This window comes from Salvelinus sp. IW2-2015, linkage group LG11 (assembly GCF_002910315.2).
Source record: "Salvelinus sp. IW2-2015 linkage group LG11, ASM291031v2, whole genome shotgun sequence".
NCBI classification, from domain to species: domain Eukaryota; kingdom Metazoa; phylum Chordata; class Actinopteri; order Salmoniformes; family Salmonidae; genus Salvelinus; species Salvelinus sp. IW2-2015.
In genome coordinates, this window is record NC_036851.1 from 9,362,692 (window position 1) to 9,384,883 (window position 22,192).

The 22,192-nt window shown below is 43.6% G+C and overlaps 1 protein-coding gene across 1 annotated transcript; it reads left to right on the forward strand.

Moving 5' to 3' along the window:
* The first annotated feature begins 2,088 nt into the window (after positions 1-2,088).
* Positions 2,089-20,936, forward strand: LOC111970557 (A-type voltage-gated potassium channel KCND3-like). The gene is made up of 5 exons (XM_070445527.1): positions 2,089-2,250; positions 10,783-10,887; positions 16,211-16,571; positions 20,175-20,428; positions 20,792-20,936. Exons 1-3 carry the CDS (start codon positions 2,092-2,094, stop codon positions 16,307-16,309), a joined length of 363 nt encoding a protein of 120 aa, XP_070301628.1. The 5' UTR covers positions 2,089-2,091; the 3' UTR covers positions 16,310-16,571; positions 20,175-20,428; positions 20,792-20,936.
* The last annotated feature ends 1,256 nt before the right edge of the window (positions 20,937-22,192 follow it).

Here is a 22,192-nt window from a genome sequence, read left to right on the forward strand (position 1 = left end):
AAAGATTTGAGGTGTAACGCTCGTCTGAGGAGGAGCAAGGATCGGACCAAAGTGCAGCGTAGTGTGAATACATAATGATTTATTAGCGAAAGACGAACACGAAGAACACTTGACAAAATACAAAATAACAAAACGACGTGAACAGACCTGTACTTGAGAACATAAAACAAGAACGCACGAACAGGAAGGAAAACACGAACGAAACAGTCCCGTGTGGCACAAACACTGACACAGGAACAATCACCCACAAACAAACAGTGAGAACAGCCTACCTAAATATGGTTCTCAATCAGAGGAAACGTAAAACACCTGCCCCTGATTGAGAACCATATCAGGCTAATTGAAAATGAACCCAACATAGAAACACATAACATAGAATGCCCACCCCAACTCACGCCCTGACCATACTAAACAAAGACAAAACAAAGGAAATAAGGTCAGGAACGTGACATGAGGGAACATCACTTTTGCTCACACACATTTCTACAGCTGGCAGAATTGTGTTTCTATAATCCAGAGGTTGGAAGTTGGTGGGCAGTTAACAGTGAGAGTGGTAGGCAGGGGGAGTCTGCAGATGACAGGCCGTACAGGATGTTTGGAAATGGAGAGGGAGTGTGAGACAATGCCCATCAGGAGAAGTTTGATGCCTGCGCCCACATCAGTGGTGTACCTTCAGGCCCGGAGAGTCCCCCTGAGGGGCAGTGAAGGCAACAGCCTATGGGCTACCTGTTAGGAGTCTCTGCAGGAAGCAGTGGGGAGGAAAGTTTAAAGGCCCAGTGCACTTCATCTTACCAAAACAAGCAGAAATTTCAGGTAGTCTTTTCAAAAAGCTCTTACACTAAAAGGGCATTATCATAATTTTCACAATTGCACAGTATTATTCCAACCTCATAGTTTGGAAATATGTATATATAAGGTAATGCCCTTTTAGTGTAAGAGCTTTTTGAAAAGACTACCTGAAATTTGGTGAGATGGAGTTTTGGCCTGCCTGGTGGCATTAGCTAGTTAGCTAGTTTTCATTTTCCCCCTCTGCACTCAGACCACTCCCAGACAGTCTTTGCTAAATTCTTGCTTGAGAAATTGATCTTTGCTAAGAAGCTATTTTTGTTTATTTTTGACCATTTGAGTTGAAAACAATCATAGCAATGTACTTAATTGTTACCCAGAAATGATTTGATATTGATATAAAAAATGGCTGTATTGGACCTTTAAGTCAAAGGATGTGTCTGGCATGAGTACTCGAGTAAAATAGTGAGAGGATCCAAGTCAAACCAAGTGTAATGCACCTGGTCTGTGTCTGTGTGTCTCTGCAGCCATTCTCCCAACTCTACAACTGGTTTTTGCATTTCAGGGCTTTTCCTGGTTTATTGATTCTGAATAGGTCTGCCAACACGCAACACCCTAACCCCCCTAAATACACACACACACACACACACACACACACACACACACACACCATCAACACACCTCTGATTTGGCTTGCCTTCATGAGAGCTTGTACCTGAAGTGCCCATTGATAAAGTGATTTGTTCCCCAGTGCTCACCCTGAGCTCACAACAGGGGACCTGCACTGGCACCTCCCTGGCACGTTGCCCCCTGGCATGACTATGTTGTGCCCTGCCTGAGCAGCCCAGATAGCACCTCTATCTCGCTGCCTCTCCCCACCTCTTACTGAGCCTGCCTGTCACCGCCTTCCTCACCTGTGTAATCAAATTAGCCCCAGCCTAGGAAACTGAGAGCAACATGTATTGCATAGAAAGAAACAAAAGGGAAGGCTGGGAATGAAAGAAGGAGTTGCTGATATGGGTTTAGCCCCCAGGCCAAACAGTAGGGAGCATCTCGCACACACACACCACACAACACCACCACACCACACACACACACACCACCACACACACACACACAACAACACCACACACACACACACCACACACACACACAACACACAGATGCTAACCCTTTGGACGGCCACACGTACGGATTCAGAACTGTAGACTGCATTTTTAAATGTATCCAATACAGTATTTCATCTTTCCCTACTTCCCTCCCTCCCTCCCCTCTCTCTTTCTCTCTTGCTGTAGTTACGGGGACATGGTGCCCAAGACGATCGCGGGGAAGATCTTTGGTTCTATCTGTTCTCTGAGCGGGGTGCTGGTAATCGCCCTGCCTGTTCCTGTCATCGTGTCCAACTTTAGCCGAATCTATCACCAGAACCAGAGAGCTGACAAACGGCGTGCGCAGAAGGTACAGGTGAACACCATTCACTTATTAGATGACCCGCTTCCGGCTGTAGGGAGGCGAGGTGTGTGTGGTGTGTGTTGTGTGTGTGTGTGTGTGTGTGTGTGTGTGTGTGTGTGTGTGTGTGTGGATACAACACCCCTCGCCTCCCTGACTTCGGAGACTCCATTAACCTCTGGCACGCGCTGCAGACAGACAGACGTGAGAGGTTCCATACTGGAAACTGTTGGGGTCGCAGCATGGATCTGCATGCCCATGGTCCAGCATCACAAAATCAAACCACCATTAACGCAAAACATCATTAGTTTAATGGCGACGGCAAAGAAGTACTTTAATACTTACCATCAGACTGTACACACCCTGCTGTTTTTTCTCTCAGTCCCTTGGAGAGAAAACCCTCCACAGGGCTGTCCCCAGTGTTGTAGTACTGGAGACCACATAATAAGTGTCTCGGTGTCAGATACATTTGTACTCTGTTGGACAGTGAGGACTCTTAATATCTTCCTAGACCAGCTGAGTAAAGAACTCAGCTTCCATTCAGTCAGCGCATGAAACCGCTTCGCGGTCGACTGAAACGTTAATGTCTTAATAACAGCCTTAAGCGAACCTATAGGCCTTCAGTGTGTGACAGGTTCTGAAAGGACAGCAACCGTAATACCGCCACACTCATGTAGGTGAGTGCACTTTTTGTAAAACACAAAGGGCCAGTGGTGTAGTGGAGGGTATACACACGCAGGTATAAACCGTATACCCAATTTATTTTCAGTTGGCATTGCGTATACTCACTTCTTAATCCCTACTGATGCGTATCAAAGTAGTGTAGTGGAGGTATAGGACTTATCAAGTATGTAGTACAATAGAGAAATCATGCACAAAGTAGCCTACACAATCACAAAGCACGTGAATACTTCACTTGCTCGCCACACACATACTGTAGCCTAGTTTCAGCGGAATATCATCTGCAGGCAGCAAGAGTATGCAGCTCTCAACTGGTTTTGGCATGGAGCAGCTCACAGAAGAATGACGTCAGTAGYCGGTAGGGTAGGAAAGACGTTTCAATTTATSATATCTACCAGTAAATGGCAACAATGGGTATGCAAACTAGGTATACAAAAAGTTTTGTCTTAAGTGTTGGTTAGTAGGCTATTTGTGATGCGCAATTGTCATCATGAGCTGTTTGCATCAGGGGCGTAGACATGGATGGACCTGGGTGAACACAGGCCCACCAATTGGGGTGCCAGGCCCTGGAAGGCCCACCCAATCAGATTGATGTGGTTTAAGCATTCTTTTAATTTTAATTTATTTTTTACGTGTGATTTTGATAGTGAAAATCTGAAAAATGTAWAGAAACATTTCGTATTTGGGGCCTCCCGAGTGACGCAGTGGTCTAAGACACTGCATCGCAGTGCTAGCTGTGTCACTAGAGATTCTGGGTTCAAATCCAGGCTCTGTTGCAGCCGGCCGCAACGGGGAGACCGATGGGGCGGCGCACAATTGGCCCAGCGTTGTCCGGGATAGGGGAGGGTTTGGCCGACAGGGATGTCCTGCTAGGAGGATGTCATGCCGTTGGAGGAGTGGGTGAGTGACTGACTTTTTCCACTSAAATCGTTTTTCGGTGACTATACACAGCTAGAGATGCAGATGCCATTTGGTTAGATAGCAAGAACTTGAATGACTGTTATCCAGTTAGCATATCTCTTGCGTTCGCAAATTCACTCTGGCTATCTACTCCGATTTCAGAGCACTCTCGTCTGAGTGTAACGTTACCAGAGTGCAGAACAACTGATGAATTTACAAACGTGCAACACCAGCTGAATATGACCGGTGTCAGTAAACGTAGGCACAAAAAGTAATAGTTAGTCAAGAACGCTCTAGATAACATGTTAACAGCCTAACCAGCTCTGCTAGGGTGAGTAAAATGGTCAGAGTGAGGTGTTCTATCATTTATGTCTGGAAGCAGCTAGCTAGCTAGCTTGTGTGCTTGGTTGGGACACGCATGCATTGGCAGGCAAGCTGCAGAAGGACGAGGAGGCTACAATTCCCCATCGTTTATCAGTGCAATTTTGACAGCCAACTAGCTGAAAAAGTTTGAGAGGGTTTGTCTAATGTTCCTTCGTTAGATTTTAGCTAATCCTGCTCTGGCTAGCATTAGTTGTTGATCTTGTTGTTGTTGATGTGCATAACTGAGGGAGAGAGAGCCTACCTTTTCATGGTTGTTTGATCAATAGGACTGTAAAGTTCCCAAATGTAAGAGCACTCCTGTGGTGTTYGCATATTTGCAGAAATCAATTSAGGTTTATTTTGTGGCTTTTGGCAAATGCGTTTTAATGCTATAAAGTCATGCTGTTGCAACTGCCTGTAAACACACATTCCAGTTCAAAGTGAATGATGGCAGGCCGTGTGGCAAATGGCTTGTTTGTATAAAGGCCTACAGTAGTTCTGTTTGGCTATAGYGCACCGATCTGTGTAGACTCCAGTCCTGGACAAGACAGATGTTTATATTTGGTTTTATTTACTACAGTGTCTAATAATTGTCCAACGCACAGCCGCTTTCCCACTCTATAATGCTATAGAATTTAGAATTTAGTATACGTAATTCCCCAAAATTGGAAGAATTTATGAAAATGTGAAAATTACCATATCTAAGTGATAGCTTTTCAGAWWWTKTTWWWAAAAGTGTCATATTCTTCCTGGGGGTGTAAATGAACAGATTTTAATAATATTTCATTTAGCTAAAATGCTGTCAGTTCCACTTGAAATGCAACAATGTTTCACACACGTTGGTTATTTTCAAAGAGATGGCTAACAACAGCAAGCGCGCTGCAGTAAAAAACACAGTTCAAATCAAATCAAATGTATTTATATAGCCCTTCTTACATCAGCTGATATCTCAAAGTGCTGTACAGAAACCCAGCCTAAAACCCCAAACAGCAAGCAATGCAGGTGTAGAAGCACGGTGGCTAGGAAAAACTCCCTAGAAAGGCCAAAACCTAGGAAGAAACCTAGAGAGGAACCAGGCTATGAGGGGTGGCCAATCCTCTTCTGGCTGTTCCGGGTGGAGATTATAACAGAACATGGCTAAGATGTTCAAATGTTCATAAATGACCAGCATGGTCAAATAATAATAATCACAGTAGTTGTCGAGGGTGCAGCAAGTCAGCACCTCAGGAGTAAATGTCAGTTGGCTTTTCATAGCCGATCATTAAGAGTATCTCTACCGCTCCTGCTGTCTCTAGCGAGTTGAAAACAGCAGGTCTGGGACAGGTAGCACGTCCGGTGAACAGGTCAGGGTTCCATAGCCGCAGGCAGAACAGTTGAAACTGGAGCAGCAACACGGCCAGGTGGACTGGGGACAGCAAGGAGTCATCATGCCAGGTCGTCCTGAGGCATGGTCCTAGGGCTCAGGTCCTCCGAGAGAGAGAAAGAAAGAGAGAAAGAGAGAATTAGAGAGAGCATACTTAAATTCACACAGGACACCGGATAAGACAGGAGAAGTACTCCAGATATAACAAACTGACCCTAGCCCCCGACACATAAACTACTGCAGCATAAATACTGGAGGCTGAGACAGGAGGGGACTCAACCTACTCAAGTGACCCACCCCTCCTAGGGACGGCATGAAAGATCACCAGTAAGCCAGTGACTCAGCCCCTGTAATAGGGTTAGAGGCAGAGAATCCCAGTGGAGAGAGGGGAACCGGGCAGGCAGAGACAGCAAAGGCGGTTCGTTGCTCCAGAGCCTTTCCGTTCACCTTCACACTCCTGGGCCAGACTAGACTCAATCATATGACCCACTGAAGAGATGAGTCTGCGTCTCTCACATGGGTAGGCAGACCATTCCATAAAAATTGAGCTCTATAGGAGAAAGCCCTGCCTCCAGCTGTTTGCTTAGAAATTCTAGGGACAATTAGGAGGCCTGCGTCTTGTGACCGTAGCGTACGTGTAGGTATGTACGGCAGGACCAAATTGGAAAGATAGGTAGGAGCAAGCCCATGTAATGCTTTGTAGGTTAGCAGTAAAACCTTGAAATCAGCCCTTGCCTTAACAGGAAGCTAGTGTAGGGAGGTTAGCACTGGAGTAATATGATCAAATTTTGGGGTTCTAGTCAGGATTCTAGCAGCCGTATTTAGCACTAACTGAAGTTTATTTAGTGCTTTATCCGGGTAGCCAGAAAGTAGAGCATTGCAGTAGTCTAACCTAGAAGTAACAAAAGCATGGATTAATTTTTCTGCATCATTTTTGGACAGAAAGTTTCTGATTTTTGCAATGTTACGTAGATGGAAAAAAGCTGACCTTGAAACAGTCTTGATATGTTAGTCAAAAGAGAGATCAGGGTCCAGAGTAACGCCGAGTTCCTTCACAGTTTTATTTGAGACGACTTTACAACCATCAAGATTAATTGTCAGATTCAATAGAAGATCTCTTTGTTTCTTGGGACCTAGAACAAGCATCTCTATTTTGTCCGAGTTTAAAAGTAGAAAGTTTGCAGCCATCCACTTCCTTATGTCTGAAACACAGGCTTCTAGCGAGGGCAATTTTGGGGCTTCACCATGTTTCATTGATATGTACAGCTGTGTGTCATCCGCATAGCAGTGAAAGTTAACATTATGTTTTCGAATGACATCCCCAAGATGTAAAATATATAGTGAAAACAATAGTGGTCCTAAAACGGAACCTTGAGGAACACCGAAATGTACAGTTGATTTGTCAGCGGACAAACCATTCACAGAGACAAACTGATATCTTTCCGACAGATAAGATCTAAACCAGGCCAGAACTTGTCCGTGTAGACCAATTTGGGTTTCCAATCTCTCCAAAAGAATGTGGTGATCGATGGTATCAAAGGCAGTTCCACTCACCAGATAATTTTAAACTTAACTTCTTGTTGAAAGTTATCATTGAAAAGGGAGAAGCTAACAAATTAGCCAACAGACCTACTGCAGCCGCTGCAAACTAGCCGACAACAAAGCTAGCTCGCGATTGCCCAGCGACCTGTTGGCCTTCAAGAAGGCAGAAGTTTCCATAAGCTTTTGTAAAAACGGTCCCAGCCATTAAGTCAAAATGTGATTGGTTGATTCCACTGTCACTCCCAAATTTTCCCCTAATACAGTTGAATGGCAGATGCCTTTATTAGCTTCTGATGGCCTAGCCAATGGCTGACTTAGCTAGATAGATTTATCTCCCCAAAGGCCAGCAAAGAAAAATCCTGATTGGATTTAATGTATGTCAAAACAGACTTTGTTTACTTGCTGTTTGAGGTGAAGAAAAAATACATTGAGCAGCTCCACAGCACATTAGTGGTGGTGAGTTAAGATAATCCAAAATATTATCAGACATCCCTAAATGGGCACCTTTACACATTTGCGCGCAGGCCAGGTAGCCTGCTTCTATACGTACTCAGGTGTGCGTCCCGACTCAACATTGACAGGAGCGCTCCAAACAAAATACAACGGAATGAAATAATTGATCCTCACAAGTGTAGCATAGGTTGTGAGCTCTGCAAACAAGTGTCCACTCTGACAATAACAACGGTAAATGACTGTATTAATAATATATTGAATGCGTTAACAGAAATTACTGTAACCAAACAAACATTGTTGATAAAAAATTATGGGAATCAACGGTAAATGTACAACTGGTGATGTACTGTATGTAATGGTGAATTGATAGACACTAACAATCAAAGGGCAAACCATTCACACAATGAAGTTATGAAACAATGAATGCACACAAATTGGTGGTAGAGAGAGCGCATTCTGGAGAGAGACGCACCTTGTGCATCAAAGCCACGCTACCCTTCTTAACTCAACATTTTAAATTATACACCAGACACATTATCTTCACACGTACTGTAGGCCTAAGGAATACTCTCACAACTGTATTTAGGTCAAAAGCAATAGCAATATAGGGGAAACAAATGCAATTTCACTTATTTTCTGAACGTTATCAAATTGCTTGGCGTGCCAAGGCAAATACCCTTGCAGCTCTCGTGTCTTAGGTTGCCGATACCTGTCTTGGACTGTGCCATCCCCGCGGCCTCTGCAAAGAATCAGACAGGTGTCTCGTGTGCCACAGCATTTTTGTTGTTGTGACTGCTCAACTAAAAAACAGCCTATCGACCAAACAATCCACCAGTCGAYTAAATGTGGTCAGCCCTAACACTCACACAAACACACACACCAAGCATTAAGTAGTGGTGGCTAACTACTCTCACTACAGCCTCAGTGGGGTTGACCTTTCATGAAAAAGATAAGAGTCCAGGTGCAGGTGAGTCCAGTAAGAGGCATGGAGACTGAGAAACAGCCTCCTTTCATTTGATGCCCTCTCCCTCTTTAGATACCTGTCCTTAGAATGACCTTGTGGGAGTAAGGGCAGATAAGAAGTAGATGCAGATGAGCTATTGTGGTCACTCCTGAGGTCAACTGTTAAGGCAAATTGCTAGTGTACGCTTTCCTCTGTTCTTCTACAGTGAGTAACATCACGATTTATATTATGTTAATTGCAGTGGAAACCTGTCAAGAGTTCTAACACTGCAGTGGTTCATCTCTAATTTCCCGGTGCCCCTCACGGCCCTTACCCCCTATCTGCTAACAGTTATTACTCACTTATACCAGGCTGCTGAAACGGAGACGGGAGGGGAGGTTCACCGCATGCACCTTGCTCCACGTGCGCTGACGAGCCAGAGCGGGTGTCTCTCAAATTAGCCATGTTCACCCCTCCCCTATCCTCCCCTCCCCCCCCYCATCCATCTTCATTTCACTCTAATAGTGGGCCGCTCCAGGCTCCCAGTACAATTAGCTGGCCATCTGGGGCCAAAGCTGGGAAAAAATAACTTCTCATGTATCCTATCCTATCTCCCTCGTACAGACGTTTAAATATACGTCTATCAGATATGTGCTTCCCGCACAGAAATAGGCTGGTAGTTCTTCTATTGTCATAGAAAAGTACAATAATATGTAAGAAGGGTATCAAGAAGAATGTGCGGCAGTCTCCCCTAATGCACYCTCCCCTTTGCTTTAACTGAGGGTCACCTCTAGCCTGGACAGCCTCTGGTGACGTGCTACCGAAGTCCAGAGTCACGGCGGCTGAGGTTTTATTTTAGTGTAACACAAATCACAAATCTTATTTGCTCGACTAATTGGGAGGGCTCTCACCAGGAGCACAGCGGGCTCTGAATGGTCTGGGGTCACAGTGTTAATGAAATGGCAAAGTCAGGTGGAGCCATACAGAGAGAAACAGTGTGCTGGCAGAGGCAGAGAGAAGAGGGAGTCCAGGGGAGAAGAAAAACTTCAGGCACAGAACGGAGAATGGCTTCCCTTCAGAGAAAGTCCTGGAACTTTATCCTGTGTCATGTGTGGACGGCTGCAGTCCAGCTGCCCGTCTGATTGGACAGAGAGGATGCTGGCTCCATTAGATCAGATCAGACACACTGCTCAGAGATTACTATTATTTTACTCCTGGGCTGTGGCTGGGCTGTGGCTGGGCTGTGGCCACAGCTGAATCGGTGAAACATCCACTCTCGTCAGACAGCACAGAGTGAAGCGATATGGGAAGGAAGTTGAACAGGATTAAGTTTGAAAGTTTATTCTCTTATTTTTGAAGAAACCATCAGCGCACATCACCGACATTTTCAAAGACTCCTCTCAGTTAGCTACTGCTCCAGTTTTTCATTTGAGCTTTCCATGCGTCGAACGAAGCCTTTGATCAACATGTCAAGTAAAGCAGATGTCATGAGCCTGCTCATTTAAATTAAAAGTTGTCTTTTATTTCCCACTGGTGACAGGCAGAGAGAGTAGCAGCAGCATAGAGGTGCTAGCTTGATCCCAGATCATTTTGTGCTGTCTTGTCAATTACATAGGAGTTGGCAAGACAGCACAAACTAATCTGGGACCAGGCTATAGGTGCTAGCTCCGTCGCACATAGCCTGGCGCCCTAGAATCTCCGAGGACAGCATAGCTTGTCTCACAGGTTGAATCACCAAAACCTCTAAACCCTAACATGTCAAGAGTCTTCAGGGAAGGCAATGCTACTCTTTGTGGGGATATCTAAAATGTGTTTGTGCAAAGCAATCGCCCGGACCAAGGTTAAAATACTCTCACCTTGAACGATTGAAAAGCACTTTAGTCTGTTGTCTCAGAGTAGGCACTTGAATCTCCTCTTTAATATCACTCTTAGATGTCCCCTGCGATCTCAATGTAGTCTTCACTTCACTTATAATTCAGTCCTAGAGGTGGAGAAAGAATCATGACGGCTGAGACAAATGGATAGGATTTAAAGAGGCTATATAATGAACATGCTGCTTTAGCTGTGGGTAAGACTAAGACTGATGGATAGCTTGATACCTTGTGATACGAACAGGACTGAAAGTGATCACCACCACAATGTTTACATGGTGAGACCACTCTAGCCCTTTCAAATCCATGGTGACACACTTACATCATCCAGGGAAGGGGTGATGATGAGGCTGCGAATTCTCACCACTAGATGATGATAAGACATATCTCATCCATGTCTGGGTTTGACATGTTAACCTCTCCCTCCACAGAAAGCCAGACTGGCCCGGATAAGAATAGCCCAGACGGGCAGCTCCTGCACGGGCTTCTTCCAGAGCAAACGCAACGACCTCCTCAACGAACTGCTGGAGCTCACAGTAAGGTTGCCCTTTGACCTCTGAAGACCCAATCCTAGTTTGAGATATGCACACAAGTGGTGCATACCACAAGGTTGAGTTAGCCCGCTGAGCTGAAACTCAAGCATTAGCTCAGGGGGCTAACGCAAGTTTTCAGATCTCAGGCCGAACAGCAGTGATTCGATTCATTGAGGCACCATGTGGCTGTAATGTCTTTGACTAGAGTGATTATTGTGATTGTCTGGGCATCTTCATTACTGRCCAGACAGTTTCTCCTCTCTCTTTACTAAATGTCTTGGCTTGCTCCCATTTCAACCTGCTGGGTGTTTTAGTTCTCTCTGTTGTGTTGTCTTGTTCCAGTTCACAAGTCTGTTGTGTCTCGTTCTACAGGTCATTAAGCCGAGCCAGGCATTTGTCTTCTCTATAGCCTAATTAAACATGGTGAAAATGGAGATGGAAAACTGTTATTGTGTTCTGAGTGCCACAGTCACGTTTGTGTTGCTTTTGTATGTGTTACGCTTTGTTTCTGTCCATGATTGTGCTGGTCGCTACATTGAAATATTCCATTAGCAAATGGCTCAAAACGACCCTGTCAATTATCAGGCATTAGAATTCATGTTGTGTGATGAATTAAGAGACGGGGCGCGTCAGAGCAGGTGTTCATGGACAGACCTCCCATATCTCTTCACGTCTTCTCCATTAAGGGAATGGTGGATGGATTACAATAACAAATTGCACACATCCATACAAACGAACATAACTGACATGCTCACAGCAACAGTCTGTTAAACAGCGGCACGGGCTGAAATCCACGCTGTAAAAGACTTGGGAGCTGAGCGTCCACGGGAGTTTTGGAAGTGTCAAAGCTATCATAAAAATGGTAACGCCTACAGAGGCTTAATTTAGTCCGTGGTTTTACCAGGGCTGTGATGAGTCACAGCGCTCTGGYACTTATAATTACGTTCATGTCACTGCAGAGAGCCAGGGCTTGCGTGGGTCCACATATCTGACAGAAGAACTGCACTGTGAAAAATAATAATTTGATTCAACGATTCAGTTGCAATAGATCTGTGAGTTTTGGACACTGGGACATATAGCTGAACCAACATACATTCTCAAGTTGAATTGTTACTTCAATAAACTTTAMATTTTTGGTTGAGTGAACATACAATTCAACTTGAGAATTAATTTAACCTTATTTGCATATTTCCCAGAGTGCTTTGCCTATCGAGTGAATGGTAGTTACCACCCATGACTGTTTTGTTAGCAACATGGTTGTTGTATTCATTGGTGTTCAGTACTGTAGCCTACACCAAGTGAGTGTCTAAGTGAGTATGTTATCTTTCAAATTAAAGTCTTTATGACAATACATTACATATACAGTTGAAGTCAGAAGTTTACATACACCTTAGCCAAATACATTTAAACTCAGTTTTTCACAATTCCTGACATTTAATCCTAGTAAATATTCCCTGTTTTAGGTCAGTTAGGATCACCACTTTATTTTAAGAATGTGAAATGTCAGAATGATAATAGAGAATGATTTATTTCAGCTTTTGTTTCTTTCATCACATTCCCAGTGGGTCAGAAGTTTACATACACTCAATTAATATTTGGTAGCATTGCCTTTAAATTGTTTAACTTGGGTCAAACATATCAGGTAGCCTTCCACAAGCTTCCCACAATAGGTTGGGTGAATTTTGGCCCATTCCTCCTAACAGAGCTGGTGTAACTGAGTCAGGTTTGTAGGCCTCCTTGCTCGCACACGCTTTTTCAGTCCTGCCCACACATTTTCTATAGGATTGAGGTCAAGGCTTTGTGATGGCCACTCCAATACCTTGACTTTGTTGTCCTTAAGCCATTTTGCCACAACTTTGGAAGTATGCTTTTGGTCATTGTCCATTTGGAAGACCCATTTGCGACCAAGCTTTAACTTCCTGACTGATGTCTTGAGATGTTGCTTCAATATATCCACATAATTTTCCTCCCTCATGATGCCATCTACTTTGTGAAGTGCACCAGTCCCTCCTGCAGCAAAGCACCCCCACAACATGATGCTGCCACCCCTGTGCTTCACGGTTGGGATGGTGTTCTTTGACTTGCAAGCCTCCCCCTTTTACCTCCAAACATAACGATGGTCATTATGGCCAAACAGTTCTATTTTTGATTCATCAGACCAGAGGACATTTCTCCAAAAAGTACGATCTTTGTCCCCATGTGCAGTTGCAAACCGTAGTCTGGCTTTTTTATGGAGGTTTTGGAGCAGTGGCTTCTTCCTTGCTGAGCGGCCTTTCATGTTATGTTGATATAGGACTTGTTTTACTGTGGATATAGATACTTTTGTACCTGTTTCCTCCAGCATCTTCACAAGGTCCTTTGCTGTTGTTCTGGGATTGATTTGCACTTTTCGCACCAAAGTACATTCATCTCTAGGAGACAGAACGTGTCTCCTTCCTGAGCGGTATGACAGATGTGTGGTCCCATGGTGTTTATACTTGCGTGCTATTGTTTGTACAGATGAATGTAGTACCTTCAGGCATTTGGAAATTGCTCCCAAGGATGAACCAGACTTGTGGAGGTCTACAATTTTGTTTCTGAGGTCTTGGCTGATTTCTTTTGATTTTCCCATGATGTCAAGCAAAGAGGCACTGAGTTTGAAGGTAGGCCTTGAAATACATCCACAGGTACACCTCCAATTGACTCAAATTATGTCAATTAGCCTATCAGAAGCTTCTAAAGCCATGACATAATTCTCTGGAATTGTCCAAGCTGTTTAAAGGCACAGTCAACTTAGTGTATGTAAACTTCTGACCCACTGGAATTGTGATACAGTGAAATAATCTGTCTGTAAACAATTGTTGGAAAAGTGACTTTGTTAACAAGACATTTGTGGAGTGGTTGAAAAACKAGTTTTAATGACTCCAACCTAAGTGTATGTAAACTTCCGACTTCAACTGTATCATAAAACCTTTCTTTGAGGGCCTAGTTACACCCTAACACAGTGGTCTGAAACTTCTGGTTTACAGGCCACATCAAGCCTGCAAGTCACAATTTGCTGCCTTGCAAAGTGATGTGTAATTCCAATTGGAATCCAGCCAGAGTGAGGATATCCAACAATTGGAACTTTTAATCACCCGCAACCTGCATTCAGAATGATTGCCGGGGAAGATTGATTATTGAGACTACCTAAATCATATAAACTTGAACAGCCATCTCAGTAACAGGTGCAATAAGTCCAACTACTAACAGATTGGATGAGTAAAAAACATGTTTTTTAAGTATGTTATTTATGTTTGTGTAGAATAAAATGTATCAACCAATCAAAGTATATGCAAAAACACAGGTATTGAAACAAACAATTCTGAAAAACCAACCCGCACCAGAGCATAAGCATTATAATGAATTTGTAATGTTACTCAACATGCTTCTTTAATATCAGCTCACTTTGAGAAAAGTTTGTTGAGTAAACAAACTTTAACACGTTAGCTATAATTCTTGTCCTTTTGAAGTCCACTAAACTCACAGAGTAACGCCAATTAAGCAATTGGTTAAGGCTTTTTTTTGCAGTGTAGCTAACTCTGTCCTCAAAGGAGTTTGGAAGAATTTCTCCCGATATAGTTATTCTCAGTCAGATGACAAGCTCCGTTAAGTCTTCTTGGTTATTTGTTTGCTACTACTCCACACATCAACAGGCAAAAGTACATTATATATACAAAGGTATGTGACACCCCTTCAAATTAGCGGATTCGGCTATTTCAGCCTCACCCGTTGCTGACAGGTGTATAAAACCGAGCACACGGCCATGCAATCTCTATAGACAAACATTGGCAGTAGAATGGCCTTACTGAAGAGCTCAGTGACTTTCAATGTGGCACCGTCATAGGATGCCACCTTTCCAAAAAGTAAGTTCCTCAAATGTCTATCCTGCTAGAGCTGTCCCGGTCAACTGTAAGTGCTGTTATTGTGAAGTAGAAACGTCTAGGAGSAACAACGGCTCAGCTGCGAAGTGGTAGGCCACACAAGCTCACAGAACGTGACTGCTGAAGCGTGTCGCGGGTAAACATTGTCTGACTTCAGTTGCAACACTCACTACCGAGTTCCAAACTGCTTCTGGAAGCAACGTCAGCACAATAACTGTTCGTCAGGAGCTTCATGAAATGGGTTTCCATGGTCGAGCAGCCGCATAGAAGCCTAAGATGTGCAATGCCAAGCGTCGGCTGGAGTGGTGTAAAGCTCTCTGCCATTGGACTCTGGAGCAGTGGAAATTCGTTCTCTGAAGTGATGAATCACACTTCACCATCTGGCAGTCAAACGGATTAATCTGGGTTTGGCGTATGCCAGGAAAACGCTACCTGCCCAAATGCATAGTGCCAACTGTAAAGTTTGTTGGAGGAGGAATAATGGTCTGGGGCTGTTTTTCATGGTCCGTGCTAGGCCTCTTAGTTCCAGTGAAGGGAAATCTTATCACAGCAGCATACAATGACATTCTAGATGAGTCTGTGCCTCCAACTTTGTAACAGCAGTTTGGGGAAGGCCCTTTCCTGTTCCAGCATGACAATGACTCCGTGCACAAAGCGAGGTCCATACAGAAATGGTTTGTCGAGATCTCTGTGGAAGAACTTGACTGGCCTGCACAGAGCCCTAACCTCAACCCCATCGCACACCTTTGGAATAAACTTGAACGCAGACTGCGAGCCAGGCCTAATCACCCAACATCAGTGCCCGACCTCACTAATGCTCTTGTGGCTGAATCCCCACAGCAATGTTCCAACATCTAGTGGAAAGCCTATCCCAGAAGAGCGGAGGCTGTTATAGCAGCAAAGGGGGGACCAACTACATATTATTGGCCTTGATTTTGGAATGAGATGTTCAACGAGCAGGTGTCCACATACTTTTGGTCATGTAGCGTATCCCTCTCACAGGAGATAGGCTATACTTCCGGATGAATTCATCCAACTGAAAAACCTTCAAAGAGTATCATTCAGAGGCATCAAACGTTGTGTTACCGTCCACCATTGGACTGACTGTGTGTGTAGTTTGAATGACAGTTAATGGAACAGATCTCTGTTGATGGAGACTCGAGTATTTCCAGCTGTTGTCCAATGTTGTGCCGGCCAGCATTTGTTGCAAACAGGTGTGTCAGCATATTGTTTTTAAAATGTGTTTTACCATGATTGTTATTGAAAGCAGTTAAAAATGTTTAACTGATAGATACACATTTTTTTGTGAGACTAGGATGAGTCATTCACGAAAGAAATGTAAAGAGTTATCCAGATGAGTAAAGCACTTTCTGCCTTTTTGTTTCTTTCTGTCTGTCTATTCTCTCTTTCTCAACTCTCTGAAGCAACAACCGTACAAGCAAAACAATATCCACGAGGTATTTAAATCAGCCATCACATGTTACAATGAAATTCTACACATGCAGCATTCTCTAGGCGCTTGAGTCTGTCAGAAAAGACTGAAACACCAGTGGCACATACAATCTTCACTGTTTGTTTGGTAGCCATGTTGATAATGAAACAAAATACCTGGAGCTCAAATATTAACAATGTTTGTTTGCATTGTATGTTTTTTTCTCTGTGTTTCTGTGTGTTTTCTGTTTGTCCACTAAGGGGTCCGAGGAAGAGGAACAGCAGCACAACAAGAGCATATCGTTATTAGAGAGTCAACACCACCACCTATTGCACTGTCTGGAGAAGACAACTGTGAGTCACCTAGTCCAACCATACTCTACAGATGTAGGATCTTCATTTGATCGCCCTGTTGCAGGAGAACTGTCCTGCAATGCTGGAAGTGTACAACTTTTGAACTTGAGGTTTAAAAAGGCCTCTGAAGTTTGTAATTTCCACTTCGAAACTTTAAAAATGTATCAACCCCTACGAAAATGTCCATTAATTATAATCCACATAATATTTCACATTTCCTGTTGCTGCGGGATTATTTTCCGGGTCCAGCAAAACTGTCTTAAATTAAGAGCCTACATCTGTATGACTAGAAAACCATACTCTACCATACTCAATAAATAGAAAGCCATACTCAATAAACAGAAAACCATACTCTAACCATACTTTACCATACTCAATAAATGGACAAACATACTCTAACCATACTCTGCCAAACTCAATAAATAGAAACCCATACTCTGACCATACCCTGCCATACTTGGTAAATAGAAAACCATACTCTACCATACTCTAGCATACTCAATAAATGGAAAACCATACTCTGGCCATACTCTACCATACTCAATAAATGGAACGCCATACTCAATAAATAGAAAACCATACTCTAGCCATACTCTACAATACTCGCTAAATAGAAAACCATACTCTAATCATACTCTACCATACTCAATAAATAGAAAACCATACTCTGGCCATACTCTACCATGATCGCCAAATAGAAACCATACTCTGACCATATTCTACCATACTTAATAAATAGTCAACCATACTCTAACCATACTCTACCATACTCGATAAATAGAAAACCATACTCTACCATACTCAATGCCTATAAAACCATACTGTAACCATACTCAATGACTAGAAAATTAGGGTTCCTCTGTACAAAACATTTCTTTCTTTTTTTACAATTCTAATAACGGAGACATGTTTGTATTTGTATTTATTATGAATCCCCATTCATCTACTCTTCCTGGGGTCCAGCAAAATTAAGGCAGTTATACATTTTTTAAAACATTACAATACATTCACAACAGATTTCACAACGTATTAAGTGTGTGCCCTCAGACCTCACAGTCCCCGGAGTTCCATAAGGTGTATTTCTACATGAGTTACTTGATGTGGAATAAAGTTCCATGTAGTCATGGCTCTATGTAGTACTGTGCGCCTCCCATAGTCTGTTCTGGACTTGCGGACTGTGAAGAGACCTCTGGTGGCATGTCTTGTGGGGTGCATGGGTGTCCGAACTGTGTGCCAAAAGTTCAAACAGACAGCTCGGTGCATTCAACATGTCAATACCTCTCACAAATATAAGTAGTGATGAAGTCAATCTCTCCTCCACTTTGAGCCAGGAGAGATTCATATTCATATTATTAATGCTAGCTCTCTGTGTACATCCAAGGGCCAGCCGTGCTGCCCTGTTCTGAGCCAATTGCAATTTTCCTAAGTCCCTCTTTGTGGCAGCTGACCACACAACTGAACAGTAGGTGCGACAAAACTAGGGCCTGTAAGAATTGCTATGTTGATAGTGCTGTTAAGAATGCAGAGCAGCACTTTATTATGGACAGAATTCTACCCCATCCTAGCTACTGTTGTATCAATAGTAGACAGTTTACAATCTCATCAACTTACTCAATTACCACCTTATTCATTACAATATTTAGTTGAGGTTTAGGGTTTAGTGAATGATTTGTCCCAATTACAATACTTTTAGTTTTTGAAATATTTAGGACTAAGTTATTCCTTGCCACCCATTCTGAAATGAACTGCAGCTCTTAGTTAAGTGTTGCAGTCATTTCAGTCGCTGTGGTAGCTGATGTGTATAGGGTTGAGTCATCCACATACATTTACTCAAAGCCAGTGGCATGTCGTTAGTAGAGATTGAAAAAMGTAAGGGGCCTAGAAAGCTGCCCTGGGGAATTCCTGATTCTACCTGGATTTTGTTGGAGAGGCTTCCATTAAAGAACACCATCTGTGTTCTTTTAGACAGGTAACTCTTTATATAGCAGGGGGTATATCCTCCTTATAATACAAGCTTTGTTTCCAGAAGGTTTTAAAATTGTCAATAAATGTTACACTCACAGAGCTGCAATAGTCTCGTAGACAGTTATGGAGGGCTAAAAGTCTGCTGAACCATTCAATGCCACGATTTAGGGAGGGCAGAGGGCCAGATATTTGTTGATGTCAAGTAGTGACCCAATCAGTTCTTTTAAATCCATCTTCAGCTGTTCTGAGCTGCCCTTCATAATGTCATTCGACTCCCCACATGAACCATGACAGTATCACCCCCCCCCCCCGCCCACACACACACAGCCTGAACTTTTGCCTCAGTAAAACAACGTTTTTGCCCCAGGTACAGATCTATACCTCACATTGAACTCCCTATCACAATAGCTGGAATGATCTGGCCTCTAACGTGTCTTGAAGTTGATTGCGAGGCCAGAGCCACATAACGCACCTGAGAAGAGGGATGCTGAGACGCCGGCTGCTTGCAGGCCACATCAGCCAAAGGGACAGAGCTCTGATCCAGAGAGCACAGCCCAGCAGAGGGGGGCCGCAGTGGTTCATTCTGTGCCCAGGCAGTTGATTGACTAGGACAGGGAGAGGTAGCTGGACGGCATCCACAGCCATTGAGAGGACACCCATGTCCCCGGCAGAAGATAGCTGGTATAGGGGCTCAAAGCGATTTGAAAGTCTTAAGTCCGGATGCGGGGGAAGAAGGCAGGTGCGCCGAGATCAATTCTTCTTCTTTCTGGTTCCGACACGACTCCATTTACACTCACCTGGAGTCGAACAATGAGCAGCAATTATCTGGTTCAAGCTTGTAGAGGGGTGCAGTGACGGAAATTGATCATAGTCCATCCAGGAAGGTCCCATTATGATCTTGGATGTTTTGATAGGAAGCATTTGAAGATGCCGATAGTATCATGGAATCCTTATTCAGTTCAAGGCGCTTGGTCAAATTTGTTATTTATTCATGAAGAGTAATAATCCTTTCTTTAGCTGCATCAAGTTCAATACATTTTTCACAAATGGACCTTTCCCTGTGACCCCCCCCCAAGAAAATAGTTTTTAGGATGACTAAAACCAAATATAGAGTATGTAGAAAAGATAAGATAAGATTTAATAAGATCATCTTTGAGAATAATCCCCAAAATAAAAACTCTACAGCAGGGAGAATCTAAAATGTCCATAATCTCATGGCTTGGGGGCCATAGATTTTGTTATAATTTTTTTGTCACTCAGATAGCATAAGCACAAGGCAAACTGTGTAGAATTGCAGAACATTTTATTTAAGACAGATTTTTGTTTCTCAGCTCCATGGCAAAATGTGTAAAATTGCAGGACACTAGCTTTAAAACTGGAAAATGTTCTCTACCCCCAGCAAAAGGATGCCCCCGGAGCACCCCACCAATGCTAACTTTACCAACGCTGCTGAAAACAATCCTAGGGGAAACACTGGTTGACCTGTTACCCAGCATGGCACACATCCTCTGAGGTCTGATTTTATATAGTGATAACAACTATTATATCACTATATAAACCTTATATATTCACTTAAATAGTGTGAATATATAATCAACCCGGCAGCAGCTGTCTTTTGATCCCTCTCCTCCTTCGCAGGCCCATGAGTTTGTGGATGAGCAGCTGTATGAGCAGAACTGCCTGGAGACCACGATCCAGAGCTACACCTCCCGCAGTCCCTCCTTCTCCAGCCAGGACGGGCCCATAGGCACCTGCTGTACTCGCCGGGGGAAGATGAACTCCCCCCTACCCAACTCCAGCCTGCCCCTCCAGCCCAGCCATCAGCAGGGCGCACTACAGGAGCTCAGCGCCCTGCACATCCAGTGTGGGGATAAGCTGCCCCATACCACCAGGTTAGAGACCGCAGGCAGCCAGGCACATGGATACAGGTTGAAGTTGACTCTCCTTAGGCACAAATCTACAATCCCCTTATGAAGGAAATTAATTAACGAAACAGATCTTAGATCAGTGTCTTAGGGCAACTTCATCATACTCAGCACAGATGTGCGTCACGCACACATGCAGTCCCCATAGAAAACACTAGAGGGCACTGTAGGATCATATCTATCGCTCTTGTTACAACAAGTTGTTKGGCCGTTTGTAAAATGACTGCACTTTTACAGTATTTTTCCACCATCTCCCTCCCTCTGTCTGTCTGTGTCTGTCTCTATCTCATTACTCTCTCATTCTTCTTTCTCACTCTCTCTTTCTCTCAGTCGCTCCAGTCTCAACATGAARACAGACGAAGTGGGACCGATCAACTGCAAGGGCAGTCAGATCACCACGGCGATCATCAGCATCCCCACGGCAACCTCCGACACCACTGACGGGGGCGGTCTCCACGGACCCCCCCAGCGCAGACCCCCCCCTCCCCCCACCGGCCCAGAGGCCGCCAGTATTAACACCACAGCCAGCTCCACTGTCTTCAAAGTGTCCGCTCTGTGACTGTGTGACTAACCCAATCGACAGACTGACTGAGCAGGAGGAGAGGTGAAGGGGACTTTCACTTGAACTCTGCCTTGAAGGACCCTGTCGCCTGTTTAGAGGTAGAGAAATGGGAGGGAACTCCCGTTTTCCAAGGAATGTACTTGGCCTTTTGAGCAGCCAGGGGATAGGCTACTGTATACTGAGAGAAATGCTGAAACGCAAGTCAGCTGATGGTAGGCTACTGTGTGCGCATTTCCCAAAAGCGGGCCAGTACGTTTGAATTGCAGGAAACGACAGGACAAAGGGAGTCACTGTGTCTTTGTGCACTTCGCACCTACTCTTTATTTTCTTGATCTGGCTACAGCTCAACCCTAAATGTGTAAAAGATATTCTTCTTACACTTACAAGGTTCAAAGGAGGATGAAGACAACTATCAATGTTTTAACTTGAGTTTGGTTGGTCTTCTTTGCGTTTTCTGTTTGTCGTATCTAGTTTCACCTTGATTGATACAGTTTTGGAGTTTTTTCACTTCTCCAGTGGACGAGGTGTGTCGGTTAATATGATTGTGGTGATTTTTTTTGTTTGTATGTACGTGTGTGATGATACTTTTATGAAATGTTAATATTTTAGTGGGTTTTTAACCTGATTAGATTTTCATCAGTCCACAATGTCCTTAAAGAGCGACTGCCCCTAAAAAGCTATTTCTCGTTTTGAAAATGGCCTATAATGGGATCGATATGAGTCAGACACATTTATTCTACTGTCAAAATTGACTACAAAATGTGAATAGGATAACTTGGGTCATAGATTTAGTCTCATCCAGATTTGTGAGATGAAAAAAATGTAAAAATGTATGTTCTGGAATGAAGGGTACCATAACAGTTTTCCTTGGGTTTGGTAATGGCCATGGTCAGTTTGTTTGACATTCGATATCCCTATGTGGCTAGTTAGGGACCACAATATTTTAAAGGTGAATAGCTCCAAACTTCAATAAATTAAAAACCTCAAACCAATTATAAATTGTAGAAATTCATATACAAATATTGAAAGCATTTAATTTAAATATGGGCAACATGAAAATATTGTCCCATTTATATCGTGTATTTCATTGACGGTCCCTAACTATCCCCAGAGATAGGCTATCCAAAGTCAAACCAACTTTGCCACAGTCGCACACTAGTCTGCTGAAG

Bases quoted from the DNA above. Each gene is read 5' to 3' on its own strand.
- LOC111970557 (XM_070445527.1), top strand. From the start codon at position 2,092: ATGGTGCCCAAGACGATCGCGGGGAAGATCTTTGGTTCTATCTGTTCT. The intron at 2,251-10,782 runs GTGAACACCATT...CTCCCTCCACAG, and splicing joins GGCGTGCGCAGAAGGTACAG to AAAGCCAGACTGGCCCGGAT. The intron at 10,888-16,210 runs GTAAGGTTGCCC...AACTCTCTGAAG, and splicing joins ACGAACTGCTGGAGCTCACA to CAACAACCGTACAAGCAAAA.